We start from the raw sequence: 22,729 nt of genomic DNA, 5'->3' as shown, positions 1-22,729 counted from the left end.
GCTCTGCACAGCTTTTCAGACATCCATAAGTTTAAGGGATGAAACCCCTTGCTAGATGCACAGAGAGCAAACCCTGCCCTGCACAACAGCATGATTCTGAGAAAATGCGGAGAGTGCATATTCTGTTTCCTATCATGAGCCAAGGTATGGAGGCCAAGCTCACGCCTACAAAATAAAACGAGAGCTCCAAAGACACTAGATTATATTGTTCAGACATAATTTAAATCATTTCAGGCTTTGCAATAACACAAGGAACTAGCAAGCCATAGACATTTCCCCATCCATTTCTTTAGGAACTCTGGGATGGCCAGTACCATCTTTTGAACTGTGTTACTGAAACTATAAAAATATTTCACACGACTTGAATAAAGATTGTAACAGGACTTTGGTATCTTATGCTTATGTAGAGGACCTGAGCAAATCTATATACAAAACAGTGAATATCCTGGACTAAAAATCAAGTATCTTAATTTAAATTATAACACTGGATAAATGCTTAAAAAAAATTCTCCTCATACCACCAAGCTGATAATGATACAAGTAGAAAAGAGGTTGCCTTTCCCCAAACAGCTGACATTCAGGTTGTAACATTTTCTCCTTCCATGTGAACGTCCTGCTCATGAAATATGCTGAATTGAGAGCTCCAGAATTTGTAGTTCTCTATTTAATCAAAGAACAGGTACAGCCACAGGTGCAAGCTTTCCCTCAATGCCCCACGAATGTGTCTCCCTCCAGACTGGACAGGGCATCTCTAGGAGAAAGAGTAGTTCTACTTCCATGTCTGCTAAATCCTTCACCTCTTTGCTCAGACTCTGAACAAGGGGTTACTGAACTATTATTCTGATAGTTTTTGTGATGTGGACACCTGTCCACCAGGAACTAGACTGACATGACTGACTTACTTCACATAGTTCAGATGGTAACTACAGTAGAACCCCGTTTATCTGACCCTCCATTATCTGGCATTCCTATTAACTGAACAACCAGCCCACACCAGTCCAGAAGCAGGAGATCTCTCATGTGGCCACTAGATGGCGCTGCAGCCTCGTACTTTTCCATTCTCTGGATTATCCAAATTTTCCAATCTGGCCAGAGGTCCCAATTAAATCAGATAAATGGGGTTCTGCTGTACTTTGTCACTGCCAATCGGGGCTGGATTGTTACGGTTATTCCTTCTACACCAAATCACACTATGTCAAAGCCATCCCTTCAATTTGTGCCTATACTGTAGCAGTTACCTGTGATATAAACAACTAAAATACACACACACGCTAGGTTGTACTACAGATCACACATCACCATTTATACAGCACTCACTAGTTAGGGGTTGATAGTCACAGTATACTACAGTGTTGATAGAATAATTTAAAAACACTGTAGTATATTCTGACTATGGTCTGACAATTCCATTGTAATGGTGTGATGTTGCACATTGAGCATGCTATTCTACAGATGACCATCACCATAGTATCTGGGTTCTCAATGGTATAAGGCTCAAGTAAAAAAAAATATACCTCAAGGGGAAAAAAAACAGTACAATACACCATCTTACATTACAAATATACTGGTGAAACTCAGAAGGATGGGAGAGTATAGAATATCCAGCAGAATGGATAAAATAAAGAAGATGTGTAGAAATTGATATTTCAGTGTCAGATGCTGATCACAACCCCAGTGGAGCAAGGGGTTAAAGATGGTGTAAGTCTGCTTACTGTTAAGGCACTTATATGTAAGTAGCAGCAATTAGGTAGGTTGAGATTTGACCACCACCAAAGACTTTTTCCTTCACTGTCTCGTTACAGGCTCAAGTTTTAAATACAGATCCACCTGATTTATAATATTACAAATCAAATCTTATATGAAGGATATTTTCCTTTGAACGCTTGCTGCTATTACTGATAGGCCACGTTTGCTATGCGTCATGAAAGCTGCTTGACCTAGATCACATGTTAACAGGGAAATCCAAGCAAACTGTATCACTTGATCTGATAAGATCATACCATAATCATATCGTATACCCCACTAAACACACACCACTCCTTCCTCTACCAATGTTTTTGAAGCAGTGGAGAAGTGTACTATATCATAGGGACAAAGTGGAAGCACTGTTCTAGATTCACGAATTTACATTTTAAAAGTTGTCAGAAAAGTTTATAGAAACATATTTACATGCAGTGTTACCTCATCTGGGTTCAAGATTAAAATACTGCAAAGTGAGGCACAGATACAAATTAAGAAATAATTAACTTAACTATAGCACAGTAAAACACTTATTGCAGCTGTCATAAATATAAAGGGAAGGGTAAACCCCTTTAAAATCCCTCCTGGCCAGAGGAAAAATCCTCTCACCTGTAAAGGGTTAAGAAGCTAAAGGTAACCTCGCTGGCACCTGACCAAAATGACCAATGAGGAGACAAGATACTTTCAAAAGCTGGGAGGAGGGAGAGAAACAAAGGGTATGTGTGTCTGTCTTTATGCTGTTTTTGCCAGGGGGCAGGGGGAGACCAGGAATGGAGTCTTAGAACTTTTAGTAAGTAATCTAGCTAGCTACGTGTTAGATTATGGTTTCTTTAAATGGCTGAGAAAAGAATTGTGCTGAATAGAATAACTATTTCTGTCTGTGTATCTTTTTTGTAACTTAAGGTTTTGCCTAGAGGGATTCTCTATGTTTTGAATCTAATTACCCTGTAAGGTATCTACTATCCTGATTTTACAGAGGGGATTTCTTTACTTCTATTTACTCCTATTTCTATTAAAAGTCTTCTTGTAAGAAAACTGAATGCTTTTTCTTTGTTCTCAGATCCAAGGGTTTGAGCCTGTGGTCACCTATGCAAATTGGTGAGGCTTTTTATCCAACATTTCCCAGGAAAGGAGGGGGGTGCAAGTGTTGGGAGGATTGTTCATTGTTCTTAAGATCCAAGGGTCTGGGTCTGTAGTCACCTAGGCAAATTGGTGAGGCTTTTTTTTTTACCAAACCTTGTCCAGGAAGTGGGGTGCAAGGTTTAGGGAAGTATTTGGGGGGAAAGACGTTTCCAAACAGCTCTTCCCCAGTAACCAGTATTTGTTTGGTGGTGGTAGCGGCCAATCCAAGGACAAAGGGTGGAATATTTTGTACCTTGGGGAACTTTTTGACCTAAGCTGATAAAGATAAGCTTAGGAGGTTTTCATGCAGGTCCCCACATCTGTACCCTAGCGTTCAGAGTGGGGGGGGGGACCTTGACAGCAGCCATTTAAAAAAAAAAGTCACCAGTCCAGTTTCATCCAATGGTCACAACAACATGATTCAAACAAGCTCTTTATAGTATATCCCTTTAAGAAGCCACATGAATTTCTGAGAGGACATTTTTACATGGTGCAAAGCAAAAAAATATATACACTATAGATTACAACCTACATATTGTACAGCTAAAATTATAGACTATTCAAGTGTAAATTTATAACTTCACACAAAGTAGGAAGTCAGAAAAAAAAAAACTTAGTAGACTCCAGAAGAAATACAGAAAAACTTCCCAACAAAAAGTGAGATGGGGAGGGGGAAAGTCAAGATGCTCTCTGAAGAGAGATTAGAAATCTGCATCCAGAGTGAAAACATTGTCCGTTGTTTCTGCCATAACTGCAAAGCGCTGATACTCTGAAACCCGCTTCTCAAAGAAATTTGTTTTTCCTTCCAGTGAAATATTCTCCATGAAATCAAAAGGGTTTTCTGCTTGAAAGACCTGAGAAAAGCAAACTTTATTAAATTGGAGTTCCTGAAATGACAACATGATGCTCCTATAAATCCTCATATGCATAATCCACAAAATGATGTTACTTACCTGTAACTGGGGGTTCTTCAAGATTTGTGGTCCCCATGTGTATTCCACATATGGGTGCGTGTGTGCTCCATTTGCCTGAAACTGGAGATCTGTAGAAAGTAGTGTCCTTTGGTCCATGCATGAATTGCTCTCCTTGTGCTCTCCTTGTGCTCCAAACCGAGGGCAGAAAGGGTGGCATGGACAGACACCTTTCCAGTTCCTTCTCTTACCATGAATTAGATCCACATCCAAAGCAGAGGGGAAGGAGGGCGGGTAGTGGAATGCAGATAGGGACCACACATCTCAAAGAACCTCCAGTTAAAGGTAAGTAACTTCCATTTCTTCTTCAAGCGCTGGTCCCTATATATATTCCACATGAGTGACTGGTAAGCAATATTCAAAGAGGAGGAAAGTGCGAGGATACAGTTGGTATGGATATTATAACACTACTGTGCCCACTGCTGCATCTACCAAGGAAGCCCAGCCTAGGGCAAAATGCTTTATAAAAGGTGTGGCTGGAGCCCCAGATAGCAGCTTTACAAACATCCAGCATTGATACAGCTCAAAGAGATGCCACTGAGGTTGCTTGTGCTCTCATAAAGTGGGCCCTCATACCCATCTGCGCGAGTTACACATGCCAACTGATGAGACAGAATAATGCATCCAGAGATCCACTTAATGAGTCACCGGGTCAGTAACGTTTGTCCTTGTGAGCGCTCTGTTATGGCGACAAATATTTTTGGTGTTTTCCCATTCAGTTTCGTTCTTTGTAGATAAACAGGCCTTGGTCTTTTGACACTGAGGGAGTGTAGTCTTTTTTTTTTTGCTGGACACATGAGGTTTTGGGAATAATATTGGTAAGTGAGTAAGCTGGTTCATGTGAAACTCTGAAGAGAGACTTTCTCTGTGATATATGATATATGGCAGGTCAGCCATGAGTGCACCCCATTCATTCACCCATCTGGCTGACCTGATGGCAAATAAGAAGGCAACCTTCATGGAAAGGTGTTACATGGAACATGTGACCATCATTTTGAAAGTAAGAGCTGAGAGTACCAAGCTGAGGTCCTATGTAGAATGGGTACTTGTTACTGGTGGGAAAGTCTTAATGAGTCCTTTGAGGAATCAAATTGTGGCAGGGTGAGTAAAGATAATGTGGCTTTTCACTGGATGAGGGAAGGCACTGACTGCTGCCAGGTGGACTTTCAGCTAGCCAATGGAAAAACCTGACATCTTGAGGGACAACCTTGATATTCTATGATTCTATGACTGGAGAGAGTCTAAAATGGCAGTGATACCCGCCAATTCTGGTGAACGCTGTTTACATTGTGACTAGATAGAGAAAGGCCTCCATTTAGCTAGAGAGCATTTTCTAGCAGAGATTTTTCTGCTGTGATTAAGACTATTTCAGATAGCCTCTGAATATGAATGTTTCAGGTCTGATGACCATCCAAATACCAGGCCATGAGACGAAGACAGTCTGGGTTGCAATCTCTGATCCTGCCCTTCTCCTGATCCAGAACAGATTGTATATAGATAGGAGGATGGGATGACATTCATAGGAGGCCCACAAGCAAAAACGTCTAGGCCAATCGGATACAATGAGGATAACCTTGGCCCTGTTGTGGCAAATTTTCTATAGGACCTGAGGTAGCGGGGGATGGGAGGAAAGACGTACCTTAGATGGTCAGTCCAGGATAACAGAAGGGCATCACCCCTGCAGCCTCAGCCTAACGTTGCTCTGCAACTGTAGAGATTGAATTTCTTGTTTGTCTGGTAGGGGAACAGGTCCCAAGGGTGTTTCCCACTGGGTGAAGATTTCAGTCAAGACAGAATTGTGTATTTCTCACTCATGGCCTGCTGAGATTTTCTGCCAATCTTCTGCACACTAGGTAAGTATGTCACCAACAGCAAGATATTCTCCTTGATGCACCAGTCTCATGAATTCAGTACCTCTATACACAAAGTAAGCGATCTCGCTCCAGCCTGTTTGTTTACACAAAAGACAGTCAATCATGTTGTTTGACATTAGCTGGATATGACAGAACCATATGAGGGGTAGGAATGCATTATAGGCAAGGTGAACTGCCCTCCTCTCCAGTAGATTTATATGCATTCTGGTCTCACATGGGAACCATGTGCCTTGTGCAGTGTGACTGTCCATATGGGCTCCCCATCTTACGGATGCATCTATGATTATGGTTGCATCGGGTAGGGGTGGAAGAAAGGGGACTCCCGCTCACATCTGGTCTGATTTTGTCCACCATACAAGAAAGGCTCTGATCTTTTACAATATTGTTATCCTGGTATTCATGTTGTCCTTGTCCGGTGAATAAACAGACCAAAACCAGGCCTGCAGGCAACAGAGATGGAGTCTGATAAATGGTGTTAAATACACACACGCAGCCATGCGGATTAGTAGGGAAAGACACACTCCTCAATGTAGTGTGAGGTCTGAGGGTGATTGGTCATGGCCTCAAATCTGTTTATAGGGAGATAGCCTTTACTGAGGACGAGTCTAGGGTTGGTCCTATGAAATCTATAGTGTTGGTGGGAGTGGAATTTTCTTTCTTTATACAGACTCCCAATGACGTCAGAAATGGCATAAGGACAAGGTCACTGACTGGGCTTCCTGACTTGTTCAGCATGTTAGTAGCCAGACAGTGTAGCTGTTGTGCCTCATCTGGGCTGCCACCACTGAGAAGACTTTTGGGAAGACCTTGGGTTCTCACCATCCCATATGGGAGAACTCTGAACTGATAGTGTTCTTGTCCTACCATGAATCTTAGAAACTTTCTGTGGTACCAATGAATATCCACATGAAAGTGAAAGATCTTTCATGTTGAGGGTTGCAAACAATGTGTTCTTCTCCAGAGAGGGAATTATTGATGCCAGTGTTACCATGTGAATTCTGATTTGTGAATAAAGATATTTAGCTGGCATAGATCAAGAATTGGTCTCCATCCTCCATATTTCTTGGGAACTATGAAATATGGGGAGTAGACCCTCTTTCCTTGATGTTGGGATGGCACCTGTTCTATGGTGCCTCTCTGAAGGACAAAGTTCACCTCCCGACGAAAGATCTTCTCGCGAGAGTGGTCCCTGAGAAGATGATTTGTGATAGGGAGGTGAGACAAACTATGTTGCGTAACCTGCGTGGATGATCTCTAATACCCACTTGTATGTTGTTACTGCCCTCCAGTTGTGTTTGAAGTGGGCATCAGCCACCAAAGATCTGCAGGGCAGTACAGCATGGCATCAATATCAGCATGCAATTCTCAATGAAACCCTTGGATAATGGGTGAGGGCAGACAGTGGTTGCAGAGTTGGAGGAAGCTGCATACCTGGATGTTTGAACTCTCTGTCATTTGCGAGGTGATTTGTGAGGGCACTGGTGATAAAGTGCCGGGGGCGGAGAGCTGGGGGATGTGGGGGAGAGGCTTGGGGCTATAAGTTGCTTGTGGAGCTCTCTCTTCAGGGCCAGGGTATAAATCTCCAGGAAGCAGAGTTGTTCTAGAGTCCTTAAGAGAGCATAGTGTAGCCATACGGCTAAAGCTGCTGACTCATTGCTCTTCTTACTGAAGAGATTATACTCAAAGGGCAAATCCTCAGTGGTATTATGGACCTCTGTGGAGAACTAAGAAGTAAAAATATGTTCCAGAGAGGTAAAGGTTTCAGTTCTTCCTGGAGTTCCAGGAGTCCCTGAGGTGGTGACCGATGGATCTGGGGCCGAGCCTCCAATGCTCTTGAACTCAGAGTGTGCCAGAATCACTGACTCCCAGGTGTACAGTGTAAAGCTCCCAGACAGGGACAATCTTTCCTGTGGGAAGGAGTGGGAATCAGAACTGTTAGAGTCTTCTTCCTTTGCACCTTTCCTTCTTGGACAGAAGGTTTGTGCAGACCTAATTCCTAAGGACCAGCGAATGAGGACTTACCTAACTTAGACCAAGATGGAAGGAATCCTTTTTCATAGAGGCAAATCTGGATGGAGATCTCTCTTTATGCCTATACTTATGTTCCCTACTTTTATGAGAAGGTTTCTTAGGCTTAATTGTTTTGACCCCTAGTCCAGAGCTTTTACTCAGCAGGGGCACAACTCACAACAAGGCAACTATACCGAGGTTCTCCCCAGCCTGCATCCGACTGAGATCTCAGGGCCAGCTCCATGAGGTGCTTCCACAGACAGATCTCTCATTCCTCACAGGTTTGAGGAGAGAAACTGTGGCCGATACTGCACCCCAAGTCAGTAAAGGAAGTGCTAGTGTTCATTGCTAAAGCAGAAGGAACCAGGGCGGGAGATACAGTTCTTGAACTCTGGGACTCTTGGCATAGTCCTTTTCCACGGGGAGAAGCTCCCAAGAACTAAACTAACTAGACTAGCTATGAAAATACTAACACACTTAAACACTAGGTCTAAACTTACTAAAAACTATTTACAATATATAATTACAGACATTGTAAGCAGAGGAAGATCAAAGTGGACACAAAGAATTCAAACTAGGCAGTGGTAAGAAGGAACTGGAGAGGCATTGGTCCGTGCCACCCTTTATGCCCTCAGTTTGAAGCATGAGGAGAGCAACTGCAAATGTGAGGACCAACAGACGCTACTTACTACATATCTCCGGTCTCAGGCACTGGAAGCACATGCGTGCCCATGTGTGGAATACACATAGGGACCAGCACTCGAAGCAGCAGCACCCACTTACTGGTAACTTCCCTTGGTAAAAATAAAACAGGAATTCTCCAGCTTCTCATAGATAATATCTAGACTGGTTCTCCCCTCCTCAAACCACCAACCCTGGCAACCAGCAAGGAAGCATGAAATATCTCAGGAAACAAGATATTAGAATAGACTTGGCTCTCATTCCACTAAAGCAGTGCAATATAAATGTTTACTTTTCACACCCCTGAGAGCGCCACTCTACCCTGTATATTGATTAATGTTTTTTTACTTGGGGTTTGTACCAATGAATGTATCCAGCACAAAAAACTCTGTGCAACCCTTAACTTATTTCTCAGAGGTTCACTTCTTTCTGTGTGTAATTAAAGGATTTATCCTCAGAAAGTTCTCCTGTCAGCATTATTAATAGATCTGTTTTCCTCAGAGTAACAGTATTTTTTAAAGGTCACTTGCTTCCATCTAAGCAAATTCAGCGTTTTACTCACCACCCAAGAGATGGGCATGCTAATCTGTTAACCTTGTGCAATGAATATAAGCGGTTCTACTTCATTATAGCTTCGTAGAACCAGAGCACCTGAATGCAACACACACTTCCAATTTAAATCCAAGTAGTAATTACAGGGCAACTCTGGCCAGAGAAACAATGGTTTCATCTGTTCCAAATAATGAAATCTGTATATTGACATTGTTCTCTGTGTGAGACACAGCAGAACGCACAAGTGCGATACCCACACCTGTGGTAAATTAGTGCAGCACACAGACAACTTTGCTTGGCCATTTTAACAGGCCAGTATTTCTTGGAAGGGTCATCTCTCTCAACTTTCTTACCTTAGGGAACCCAAGTTCTGTAAGTAACCGGTCTGCCACAAATTCAATGTACCGTTTCATCAAAGTGCAATTCATTCCAATCAGCCCTACTGGTAAAGCCTCTGTTAAAAACTCCTGGAGTAAAACACAACAGTGACATTTAAAGAAGGGACAGTGCAACTTAAGGGAAACAAATGGTATCTACTTGGTGTATCATTTGTGATGTTTTTATGAAATCAGACTCAGCAGTTGTTTACTACTTCAATAACTTGTATCACAAAAAACAGCAAATGTCTCCTGCTTTGATCAGCTCTTTGCAACTTTCTATATTTTAGTATTTATTTTGTGAAAGAGTCAGTGAGAACTTTCACGGGTGTTTTTACTATGTGACAGATCCAATTCTCACTAACGATCAATGGAAGTTTTGCCACTGAATTCAATGGGAGCTGGATCAGATCCTATGTGTAGCAACAAAAGAGTCTTACCTCTAGGTAAATGTGACTGAACATGAAAGAAAACCCACCTGTGCTGGCTTTAGCTTGTTCTAATCACCTGGCTAGTACTGTCAAAAATCATCTCTGCCTTCTATTCTCTGTGACAATCAAGAGTACCAAGAGACTGATTGTAGGTGGTGTGTTGGAATTTTACAGTGGTTTACATGTGTGGACTAGTCATTTATTAGGAATTCCAGAAATTCTACTAGAGCATCACCTTCTTTACACACGTAAATCCTCTTGTGCCATCAGTGACACTGTACTGATCAGTCTTGTCTGCTCACCTGCTCAATTTCAACTGCATTAACAATAATCTCCTTGACCCTCTCTTCTGAAGGCTTGTTCACTAAATAATTAAATATTAGACAAGCAAAGTCACAGTGCAGACCCTGAAATACAAAAGAAGGAAAGAAGTTTAGTTTCTCCTGCCCCTCATGATTTGCTATTTAAAGACTTGTACTGATAATTGTCTCTCTGAGAGGAATAAGCTTCCTAACTTCCTGCTTCATGACAATCAGGGTGGATAAAAATCAATGGTTAAAAAAAAAAACCAGTTTTTATTTAAATCGGATTTTTTTGATAAGTTTTTTCCTCAAAAAGCATTTTATCTAAAGATAAAGATACATTATAGCTCAAAGATATCTCATCATAGAATAGGGATTATAAATTCTGATTCTATAGTATGAGACAATATATTCATGTAATGTTTAAGAAAAGTTTTATAAATGGTTCCAATAGTTCATGGATTAGGGACCCAATCTTATGGGATTCCAGGGGTTTCTGTATAGATTATTTAGGTTAATCTTTCTATCTACCCAATGGGACTCGGTGCTCAGTCTAGAAGATACCATCAGAAATGCTTAGTTTTGCAGTTCTCAAACTGTGGATTTGTGTCTCCAGAGATAACATGCTTGTTAACAGCAAAAATGTTTTTAAGTAAATAATATATAGAGGTGAGAACAACAGACCTCAACCCTATTGTCCCTCTGCAAATCTGTGTACACAGAGTCAATCCCTTACCTCTCTCTGAAAGTGCAAAGTTTCAAAAAGTTCAGTGAATAGAAGATTGTTGGGGGAGGAATAGATCTGGACAAGGGGAAGAAGCCTGGAGATAAACGTGAGAAGGGAGGGACAGGCAGTAGAAAGAGAAGTGAAACTGTTTGTGCAGCATATTTCAGAAGTCTTGGAGGTCTTTCTGAGTGTAGCCTTCATTGATTTGAGATCTACCATACCATTCTCTCACGAGAAGGGAAAACCTATAATGGCAACAGGCCGTAAAAGAGACCCAGTTTGGGAATATTTTAATGAAGCTCCTCTACCTGTGGGTAAGACAGGCATGCATGCAAAATGCAAACAGTGTAACAAAGAAATGCAAGGCCTGATTGCCCAAATGAAACATCATTAAAAGTGTTCCTTCTCAGGGGGAAGCTGCATTGAAGATGATGAAAGGAACATGTTTGAACATGCAGGACCTTCAGGTTGGTAAACTTCTTTATTTCATACTTCTTTCTTAAGGATTGCCTGTGTTCCTTCTGGACTATTCTTGAATTCTCATGTTTGAGCAATAAATATACTTGTTACTCTATGGTACTATCATTTTAGATGCAGTTGTGATAAAAAAATAAATAACTGAAATAGGCAGATCTTCCTTTTACAATTTCACCTTTAAAGTAGTACTGAGTGTCAGTGAATGTAATGAGTAATACTAAGTGAGCAGTATGGTAATAATAATTAAATAACTGCATTGACTTATTTTGTTTAGGAGAATCCATCCTCAACATACAGGATTCTGAAGATACCATTCAAGGTCACCATCATTTTCTACAGTTTCAGAGTTATCTGCCAATGATAATGTTTCAGTCACATCATGTATGTCACATAGCCACAGTATATCATCTGCAGCAAAAAGAAAAAAGATCTCCATCATTCAGAAACAAGCATAGATAAGTTTGTGATAAGAACAAGCAGATTACAAAATGAGGTAACTGATGAAAAAACTGCCCTGTTTGTTTATGCAACAAACTTGCCTTTCCGTATGATTGAGAACCCACACTTCATTAACATGGTTCAGTCATTAAGACCAGGATACAGTCCACCCAACAGACAGATGTCGCAGGCAAATTGCTGGATAAAATGTATGAAAGAGAAATTGAGCAATGTGCAAAAGGTCTAGAGGATAAAATTGTTAACCTGAGTCTTGATGGGTGGAGCAATGTCCACAATGAGCCTGTTGTATGTGCTTGCGTGACAACAGAAGAAGGGAATGTCTTCCTTACAGAAACAATTGATACACTAGGAAATGCACACACAGCAGAATACTTACAAGAAGTAGTAAAAGCTCTAACAAACTGTTAAAAAAAATTCAAATGTCTAGTATGCAGCCTGGTCACAGACAATGCTGCAAATGAATCCAAGATGAGAAGAAATTTAGAAGAGAGTCCCAAGCTAATAACATACGGTTCCAGTGTTCATTTGATGCACCTCCTAGCCAAAGACTTCAGTATTCCAGAAATAAAGGCTAATGTTGCTGAAATTGGAAAATACTTCCGTAACAACCACTTTGCAGCAGCTGCTCTGAAAAAAGTGAGAGGAACCAAGCTAACTCTCCCACAAGACATGCGATGGAACTCAGTAGTGGACGGTTTTGAGCACTATATCAAGAACTGGCCTAATCTGATGACAGTTTGTGAACAAAATCGTGAAAAAAATTGATGGCACTGTCAACATGTTCTCAACATTGGGCTTAAGAGAAATGTTGAACACATGCTGAGTACCCTGAAGCCTATTTCTGTAGCCTTGAACAAAATGCAGGGAAATCGCTGTTTTATTGCTGACACTGTTGAAATTTGGAAGGAACTGAGTGAGATCTTAAAAAGAGAAATATGCAATGACAGAGTTAAATTACAAGCATTAAAAAAACAAATGGGACAAGCACTATCTCCAGCTCATTTTCTTGCAAATACTCTCAGTACTCAGTACCAGGGTCAAAACTTAACTGCTGAAAAAGAGGAGCTGGCTATGACATGGACATCCAGCAATCATCCCTCCATAATGTCAACTATAATAAACTTCAGAGCTAAGGGTGAGCCATTCAAGAAATATGTCTGCTGACGATGTTTTAAAGAAAGTCACACCAATGAACTGGTAGAAGTCACTTAAGCACTTGGATTCAGAGACTGTTGAAGTGATAATCTCACTTTTAACAGCAGTAGCTTCTTCTGCCGGTGTAGAAAGAACATTTTCTTCCTTTGGACTACTTCATTCCAAATTGAGAAATCATTTTGGCCCTGAAAAAGTAGGAAAGCTTGTTTTTCTTTTCCAGATTATGAACAAACAGGAAAATGAAGGTGAAGATGACTGAGATAGCTGCAGAAGCCAATATTTTAAGTTTCTCATGTTGACTGGCTGACCGTCTATTTAATTTTTGTTTTTTAAAATATTTCATTTAACTAATTTAGTTAAAAACAATTTTAACAAAAACAAACCTGATTTTAAAAAAAATGAATGTTTAAATTCTATAATTCATATGCTTGTTTTGTTAAAATATTACATGTTTGCTGTTGAAGAAAAAAAATCCAGAATAACGTCGTCGTTTTAGTTAAATAAAATAATTTAAATGTCTGTCTGGTGATGTTCTCCTCCTAATACAGCATGGCAAGAAAATCCTCCAAATGTTGATCATTAACCTGTTGAATTGGAGACAGTTCACCTCCCAATGACTTCATAAATATCTGCTTCAATTACCTTTGGTAAATGAAATAACCAAACAATCATTCATTTTCTGATATAGCTGTAAAACTAATCTGAAAAGTTTTCAGAATAAATCACTGTTTAAAAATGTATAGTGTGTACCTTCTAAAAATGAAACCTACATCTACCTCTGAGTTGTGAAGACTATGCATTAAAGGTTATAACAACCAACAAGAATGCACTTTTATCGAGAAATCCGTGATTTAATCGAGTCTTCCTGACTGGATTAAATCAAATCCACCCTGATGGCAATGTTGTAATTGTATTTCTCAAACCTTAAAAGGGCACTCATCTATACTGGGCAGAAATATAATTATTTAAAATCTACAAATCGTTATGTTGAAAAACAGAAGACAGGAAAAAGCAGCTGACTTTCTTCGATTTGCTGATATTAAGCATTTTTGAACAATCCTTTAATACAAATGGTATTTATGTGGAACCAAATTTAGCACTATCCTCCTGTTATGGATCATACTTTGTAATCATGTTATAGCACCAGACATTAGAAGTAGATTTGTGAACACTCATGGTTTCAAGATATTTTAATTATCTTTATTAAGATTTTTTCCTCCTCTCACGTGCCCTCCGAGCTCTTGCAGAAAGGAGGAGGGTTAATTTAACAAAACAAGTTCCATTACTGGGATCAAATCTAACACTGAAAAATACATTTTCATGCAACATGCAGTTAGTGTGTAGGCTTCGTTGCCATAAGATTTCATCAAGGACATTAAGAATAAAAATAAAAGAGAACTGGATAGAATATGGACAATAAAAAAAAACAGAGCGACAACAGTGAAGATTAAAACAAATCAACCAACCAAGAGTTTTGGAAGGGTTATAGGTTTCAGATAAGCCAACCTTGAATGGGCATTAGAAATAAAATTCCCAGAGGAAAATTTCTCTCTTAACTGCCTGCTGCAGGATTTCTTGCACATTCCTTCGGTTCAACAGTTGCTGCCCACTGTGCATTCCCCAAATAACCATGCATTACGTGGTGCCCACAATCTATCTAACCAGTTCACCAAAACAATTCACATTTTCTCTTCTTTACAGGACTTTTATTGCTATTTTATCATTTTAGTTTTGTACTGATCCTCTCCCAATACAGATGCCTTGTGCACTTTGTACTTCTATTGCAATAACTATCTATTTAATTACAATTATGCCATTGGAAATTGAACTGGAAAACTATGGGGTTTTTTGGTGCTGAATGACATGCCACAAATGGGCAGTTGGACCTATTGTATTTAGCATCCTACATCACATTAACCTGAAAGTGAGTTTTATAGAAAACTTCTTCTGAAAACCACACACATATTGACTGCATGAAAAAGGTTACAATGACTTCTATGAATAAAAAATGAAACTGGATCTTATTAGTGGACATGAAGTAGAATTTATTTTCCAAAGCATTAAAGTTGCCTCAGGCTTGAGCCATACCTTGCTTTATTTTCCAGTCCTATCATGTACTTCAATAATTCTTTCATCATAATATAGCTTCCTTCTAAATTAGAGTAAATGAGAGCTACTGGCTATTTTCCTTGAGATGGAATCCTTTACCATTTTAAGCCAATGCCAGTAGATTCAACCATTGCTACGTTGATCTTGCAAATTAATCTGTCCTTCAGCTTCTACAGTGCTCCACATTTTAAACATGATGTATTTTTCCAACAGCACCTTAACTGTGCAAGGCCCCGCCCATGAGGAGCCGTCACTACAAGATGGGGTGAGGAGGGAGTAGGAGGATACATGTTACTACAGTGATTGGCATATTCAATATCAGAAAGATACTGGCAGGTGCAGCCTTACAAATATATTACAAGCCACCATACTTTTTAATCTCTTAAAAAATATTTGAAGTTAAAAAGTGTTCCCCACTAACAGTGCCAGTAAGACAGAACAGCAGTTGTTCCACTCCACAAGATATATTTACAGTATGTTACTAGAGGAACAAGAAGGGGAGCAAGGTCAGCTACTTCTATAGAAATACCCCCTACACTGGACCAAGCACTGCAGAAGGCCCTGTGCAAGTACTGCGTTCTGTAACTTGAGAGAGCTACAGAAGGGGACAAGGCAACCTGTACCATCCACCACCTGAGTGCTGTGGTAGAAGTCAGTGCAAAGCCAATTGCATTCATAGACACACTCGGACCCTAGGGTGAGCAGGCTGCACCTCCATTGTAAAGCTAGAGGACACAGGCTGCACTGTAGAATCCCATGTATGTGACTACCCCTGGCTGGCAGTGCAGTCCAGTACACGTGCACACCTGCTGCTCTCTGCTGTCTATTTGACTTCTGCTGCCCTCAGTGCTGGAAGCTGAGCACTGTGCTGGCTCAAGTCTGCTCTCTCCCATTATTCACCATCACTTTGTTTCTTGTGCCATGTGTCTCCAGTTCCTTCCTTACTCACACTGTGAATTAGGATTTTTTTTTCATCTTATTTCTTTTCCTTTTAAGATGATTTAGGTGAACAGTTTTATTCAGGATGTTGATTATTCTTGCCTGGGAACATGGTGGTATTTAAGCTCTCCTACATTCATTTAACATCTGCCTAGTGGTAATTTATTTCTCAGTCTTGTTCCTACCCCTTCTCCCTTTAAACGTGTTCTAAAAATAGCCTACTCCCTCACAGGATTTCAGTGCTCCTGCAGTTCCCAGTAATGTCAAAGTTTGCAGACTCAGGGCTACATGCTGCACTTTGTGGAAGAGTGACCACCAGCAGGGAGGGTGGGTCTTCCTGGTGCTGCCACCATCCACTGCCTCTGTCACTGCCTCAGCCGACCTATGGCTGAACGGGTGAGAGGATACTGGGTGTGGCTTAAAGTTAATGGACAGGTCAACCAGTTCCTTCACCCCGTCAAGATGCTGCACCTGTCCATGTAACAAGCTCTGGCAGAATCCTACTATGCATGTCAGGGTAGGCTGGGTTTCAGAGAGCTGACTCAGGCCTTTGCCCTCTTCCAGCCCCATCAGCAGTAACATGTCAAAACAGCTCCATCTTGCCAGCAACTCACCCTCTCTGCCCTGCTGGATTTCCCCTTCCTTCACTGGTGTTTGCGCCCCCCAACCTTCTGCATCCACTTACCTGCTTTCTCCCTTTTCCCCCGTGAAACCCCACCTCTCCAGCACCTGATGCAATTCTTCCTTTCCTCTCCCACAGCTGCTGACAGAGGTGGAGGAAGTATTGCCCTTATTGGCATGGCTATTAGGCTCTGCTCAAAGTGTGTGTGGGCAGCAGATCTAGGGGGAGAGGGGAACACGCAAAAAAATGGTGCCTCTCCCCTCTGGCCTGGGGATTCACTGAGAGCCCAGCCACGCGCTGCTCTCAGCTAGAGGAGCATCCCTCTCCCCCCCCCCCCCCCAGCCAAATGTAACGTTCCACATATTACCTCATCTCGGCTAATGAGCTCATTGGAGAATGTCAGTCCAGGCATCAGACCCCTCTTCTTCAGCCAAAATATAGCAGCAAAAGAACCTGAGAAGAAGATCCCTTCCACGGCAGCAAAGGCAACCACTCTCTCCCCTGTTTAATACAATACACTGGCAATTAAGACTCAGAAAAATCAAATTTGCTTCTAGTTTGTCAGTCGTGCAGCTTACATTAGACACACACTGATAGTGAACAGCATAAAATCATCATCCACTTAGGTACCATATTTTATATTTCATCACATAGGATCCCACAACATGCATGTACGTGCACACATCATCATTTACCCACCAATGAAATGCAGTCACTTTGGGGGTGAAACAGGACAGCTATTAAAAGTGTTCAACACACAGCAGTTTAGACCAGGAGGAGAGGAAAAACAGCACATCCGATTGAAAGTAAAAGGAGAATTTCAGAAGGAAGAATTTAATTGCTCAAACTGAAATCTGGCCAGGACATCAGGCCTCATCTGGCCAGGACATCAGGCCTAATACCCCTGTTCCTCTTAGTAGAAGGTGGCTGTGACTAATTGACAAGATTGGGAAATAGACTTCCTATGGGAGCCTAATCTATCTGGGTCTCAGGTTCCTACATAAAGGGAAAAGTATTCTCCTACCTGACAGAGGCAAGACAATTCATTAAGATTTGTGAAGTACTCTGCTTCCTATAGCTTCTTCCATCTGGGAAGTTGGAGCATTATTATTTTGACTCTTGCAAAAATAGCTGAAACTCTTTAATGACCACAAATGATCTGAATCTGTTTTATGCCTTAGCCTAATGACAGCACCACCCACTGCCCAGTAGCCACTGACTCCACAAAGGCTATTGATGTTAACTGTAGAGAACAGTGCCACCTACTGAATCCCCAGCACCACTTCCTGCATCATCAGGAGTGCTTCTTGGAGATCTCTCATCCAGGTAATGATTAGCCTAAGCCTGTTCAGCCTCTGAGATTTAACAAGTTCACAGCCCAAGGAGTTATAGCTGTGCATGTAAACCCATACACTGAGAGGCTTAAAGGCATTTACCCAGAAAAAAATCTACACACGTGCAGGAGATTTAGTATAATCTCAAGAGCAAATACAGCAATACTTAATGATTTGTTATGTTCAAAATTCACCAGAATACTTTAATCTTAAAAAGGCCTAATCAGAACTGAATTAATGGTGAAATCCTATAAGGCACTGTACTTTGACATCCATATTATCAGCAGATGTATTCACAATTAGAGTTGTTACAACTAACGCTAAAGGAATTTATAATCACGAGGTTGAGATTTTTGAAGTCTAACAGAAAAATTCTTTATACATAACTTGGATGCAGAAAAATTTGTTTTCCTTGTCTAACCTTTTAAGAGGTGCTCATTTATAAATGCTCCATTTTAGGAAATACATTTGCATATGGTACAATGGAAGTGCAAATATTCCTTTTCTATTACTTAATGCTTATGATAGCCGAACAGGCTAGTCTCTTCAGCGGCCATTAATCTGAAATGGTTCCACTGCCTTTTTAGCACATAGGTTTAGTTTGCTGTGCAAGAACAGTTATTCTTCTATCTGGTCAATTCCTTTCAACCATTTTCTCTTTCTAACAGTGGCAGCGAAGGAACCAGAAAGACAAACAATGGAAGTGACTTGGGGAGGTCCACCAAGGCCCCTGCAAGGGGAATGCAGAGAAGGGTGATTATGGACTCGTGAAAAAAGCTCATGATAAGGACAACCTGCACAACTCTAGTAATCAAACTGCCTTGCAAACCAATCAGTGGAGCGTATGGGGGGTAAAAGGCACAACAGAGGTGGAATATTTTTCGTAATGGAGACATCACCCTGCAGCGAGCAATGGGGGAACGGCTAAAGGAAGAGGGTCTACAACGAGTCTTGAACCGCTACTCTATTTGCAATATCCCTTTAATCACAATAAAGTATTTGTAACACATTCTGTGCATTAGCTAGGTGGCACAATGACTCAACTTGTCTTCCACATAGGATAGACCCAAACTTTCCTCCTCACATTCCCTTCCAGCCAAAAATATACACCATAATATTCTTCACAGCATTGCTCTCCTAAGATTTAATCATAAAAGTCCTAGCAAGTTCTCTGGGAAGTGTCCCAAGGCAGGGCTCTTTCACTGGAGATCAAATAGCAGCTTGTCTAAATAAGCAAAATAATCTGTGTATCTCCACTATTAAGATCAGTAACATCAGAGTAGGCTCAGCTGAGGAGGGCCAACTAGACCATACTGTATCACACACAGGAAAGCGGAGCTGAGCCCTCAGTCTGGGGTTATCAATTATCATCTTGTGAGACCTATTAATTCATCTCGCCCCATCCTCCACCCCTGTGAAATTCCTTGCACTACCTATTCTAGTGCTTCGGCCAGCCTTGTTTTAAGTAAGTCCCAATTATGGAGCTTCCTCTACTTAAAGCATGCAGTCAGGAGACTGAGTCCTACAGCGTACCTGCCAGACAGCCAAGCAGAAAGCACTTACCATTAGCCTAGGTACTAGTGGCCTACCTGAAGGGTGTGTACTGGAAGTTAGAAAGATATATGCTACAATACATCAAAATCAGGGTATGGAATCTGCACCTGCCCCTCAACATCAGAGCTATTGTGGTGCAGGCTAGTGAAGTTGTGATCTCTATGGCCTGGCTCTATAAGTTTAGGCTAGAAATAAGAAGGTTTCTAAACATCCAAAGAATAAGGTTTTGGAACATCTTCCCAATAGCAGCAGTGGGGACAGACAATCCAGATACATTCAAGATGGGGATGTAAATAACATGTAAAAACAGTAACTGTATAACCATCCCCTCGCCTGGGGTCCTTCCCGGCTGCCAGAACGGACCCCGGGTGCAGGGCCTACAGCCCGGAGGCACCCTGGGTGTGGTGGGATGCCAGGCGGCAGCCAGGCTGCTGGGCATGCAGGGATGTTGGGTGCACAGGGATGCCAGGCGGCAGCAGAGTCCCGGGCGCACGGGGCAGCAACCGGGAGGGACCACGGGCAAAGTTTAATCATTAACAGAAACCGATAAGCATCAAGCTTGTTGGTTAACCGGTTAAACTCTTACGTCTCTAATTCAAGATAATAAATTTATGAACAGGACTATATGACAGAGTTGTCTGTGATAGCAGGGGAGGGGACCCTATGATCCAAGAGATCCCTTCCAGTTCTATGTCCCCAAATTCACCCCTACTGCCTCCTATTTCTGCTGCCATCTCTTCTTCACCCTACCTTGGGCCATCACATACTCTGCCTCTCTTCCTCCCACTCTACACCCCAGTGCCTTCAAGCCCATGTACTCCTCCCCATCAAAGCCCTGTTTCCATAGAAATGCATATTGTATTTTAAAGCATCCTGATGATGTATATAGATAAATATCCTGGTCTCCAGAGGTACACTGTCTGTGCCTTAAACTCTGGCACCTTTGCCCCCTGTGCCATGCACAGATCATTTTCAGAAAAGGACATTTATTTTTCTACTCCAATGAATGGAATGCAGGTGCCATCTGCTGGTTTATTTAGGGAAAGGTCATATGGAGAAAAGAATTAAAAGACAAATAGCATATTTACTGTATTACTGTAGTTCACACGGAAGAAATATAATTGACAACTCTGAAAACATACCAGACAATCCTAAAAAATAAGTGTCCATAAAGCTAACGATCAAATGCAATACCTGATATTAAAACCCATATAGCAAAATTTCTTGCTGACTGCCTACTGGCTGGCTCTTGCATATTGAAATATGTAACAAAGTTTTTAATATGCTCATTGGAAATCTCAAATCAGGAGTGTCTATTTCTGAATGCTCCTGAAAAAAAAACATAATGAAGTTGGGCTAATGGGTTCTTTTCACCCCCCTAGCAATCACTTTGCATGAAGAAGAAACAGGGTCCTGCTGTACTTTAGAATGAACATACTGAGCAGTCAGCTGACAAAATCAGAGCTAGTGAAACATCTATGCAACAAACATCTGGCAATGTGTCTGGTAAAAAGTGAAAAAAAAGTACAGAAAATACAAGTTGCCAGAGCCACTAATAGGAAAATAAGTTATAAATACCTATGTTACATCTGGCCAAGGCAGCTCTACCAGCAGATTGCAGGAAAGGAAATGGTTCCCCCCACAACTGACATTTGGAACTTGACTAACAGTTCTCAATAGTCTCACTGAAATATTTTCAGGAAAGCCACCAATAATCACTATGTGGTCTAAATTTTACCAAAGAAAAACGTTACTTGGGATGATCCCTCTTTCCCCCCCAAATACACAACGTAACCTGCACCTCATTTCTTCCCACCCAAAACAAGAGTGTCTACACTAGTGAATCAAACAAGTTCTCACAGTAACATGATTTCATTTTTAGTTGGGGGGGGGGGTGTGCTTGGACATGCTGACACACCCAGAGTATTAGCTGAACCCATGTTAAAGTCATAATTGCCTTTTTATCCCTTATTCATAACACAAGAAGCCCCCAAAACTTTTACACCTATGATCCCCACTGGGCCTTGACACTGGCACACGTCATTAGCTCATGATTAAAATCTACGCACTGATCTGATTTTTTCTTTTTTTAGACATCACGGCTGGACTTGAAACTCAAGATACACGTAACCCTTAAACACAGGAGAAATTCTGCTCTGGAAAGTTGCAGCTCAGACCCAGAAAACTCCATTATATATATCTCAGATTAACTAAGGGTAATCACCTAATTAAAAAGCTACATACCAAAAGTTGAGTCTCTGTCTGCTATCCACCTCAGGGCCCAATCTGCTTTCTTCTTGACACAAGGCATTGTTTCAATTGCATTAAATAAAAATTCTCTATAGAATGAAACAAAGGTAATTTTACAAACACTTATAATTTATTTGTATTATATTAGTAACTAGAGACCCCAGCTGAGATTGGGATCCCACTGTGCTTGACACTATACAAACACAGTGTAAGAGACAGTCTTTGCCCCAAAGTTTTTACAATCTAACAGACAAAAGCTACAAGGGCAAACAGACAGAGAGAGGGAAAGTCACTTATCCAAGCTCACACAGCAGGTACATGGCAGAGCCAAGAATAGAACCCAGGTTTCTCAACTACCAAATCAGTGTCCTATCCACTAGAGTATGGTGCATCTCACACTACAAGCCAGATAGTAGCCAGTTCCTCCTCAGGGAGACTCCCCGTCCCGGCTCCCCTTGCAGGCCCCACACAGGAGCTGGGTACAGTTTCAGCCCCTGTGGAATACAACTGCTGATTCTGGCTAGCAAAGCTAACTGTGTTCAGTATCCCCAAAGGTTGTAGAGACATAAGCTTACAAGATGACATAGCAGCCATCTCCCTACCACCCATGTACCTTAGGAGTTCCAGGAGATATTGAGCTTCTCCAGTGTAGGATGCTGCCCTGGAAATGCAGCTCTGCGTGACCCTCACTACAGGACCATGGTATCTCCACACATCTGTAGCCAGAGACTAACTTTTTGCTATTGTTATTACTGTTAATATTTACATTAGAGAGACTCTCTTGTTGACATATAGGGCAAAACTGATAGTCAAAGGTCACGACATTTCAATTTATGAATAACTGGCTAGGGTAGTTTTAAAGGAAGGTTTTGAAAAATATTAGCAACAAACAAGTTGTATGCAAGTAAAGTGACAGACAGCATTATTGCCAAACCCAGATCAGTAAACAGCATTAAATTCCTAGAACGATCCATAACCGAACTGTTTCAATCTATCAATTATATTGCACTGTACAAATATTAACTAACCCTGATAACACTCCT

At 41.2% G+C, this 22,729-nt stretch overlaps 1 protein-coding gene across 1 annotated transcript in view; it reads right to left on the bottom strand.

Annotated features, from left to right (window-relative positions):
* Nucleotides 1-2,193: 2,193 nt before the first annotated feature.
* Nucleotides 2,194-22,729, bottom strand: part of RRM2B (ribonucleotide reductase regulatory TP53 inducible subunit M2B) — a 34,166-nt gene continuing 13,630 nt past the window's right edge. Inside the window, exons 5-9 of the mRNA XM_074942988.1 lie at nucleotides 21,681-21,775; nucleotides 16,916-17,049; nucleotides 10,061-10,165; nucleotides 9,304-9,417; nucleotides 2,194-3,716 (exon numbers count right to left, since the gene is read on the bottom strand). Of these exons, the coding sequence (XP_074799089.1) occupies nucleotides 3,564-3,716; nucleotides 9,304-9,417; nucleotides 10,061-10,165; nucleotides 16,916-17,049; nucleotides 21,681-21,775 (601 nt within the window). The 3' untranslated portion in view covers nucleotides 2,194-3,563. The remainder of the gene's footprint in view (nucleotides 3,717-9,303; nucleotides 9,418-10,060; nucleotides 10,166-16,915; nucleotides 17,050-21,680; nucleotides 21,776-22,729) is intronic.

Source organism: Natator depressus, chromosome 2 (genome assembly GCF_965152275.1).
Source record: "Natator depressus isolate rNatDep1 chromosome 2, rNatDep2.hap1, whole genome shotgun sequence".
Lineage (NCBI taxonomy): Eukaryota > Metazoa > Chordata > Testudines > Cheloniidae > Natator > Natator depressus.
Note: the sequence above shows the minus strand (reverse complement) of the source record. Positions and strands in the feature narration are given on the sequence as shown.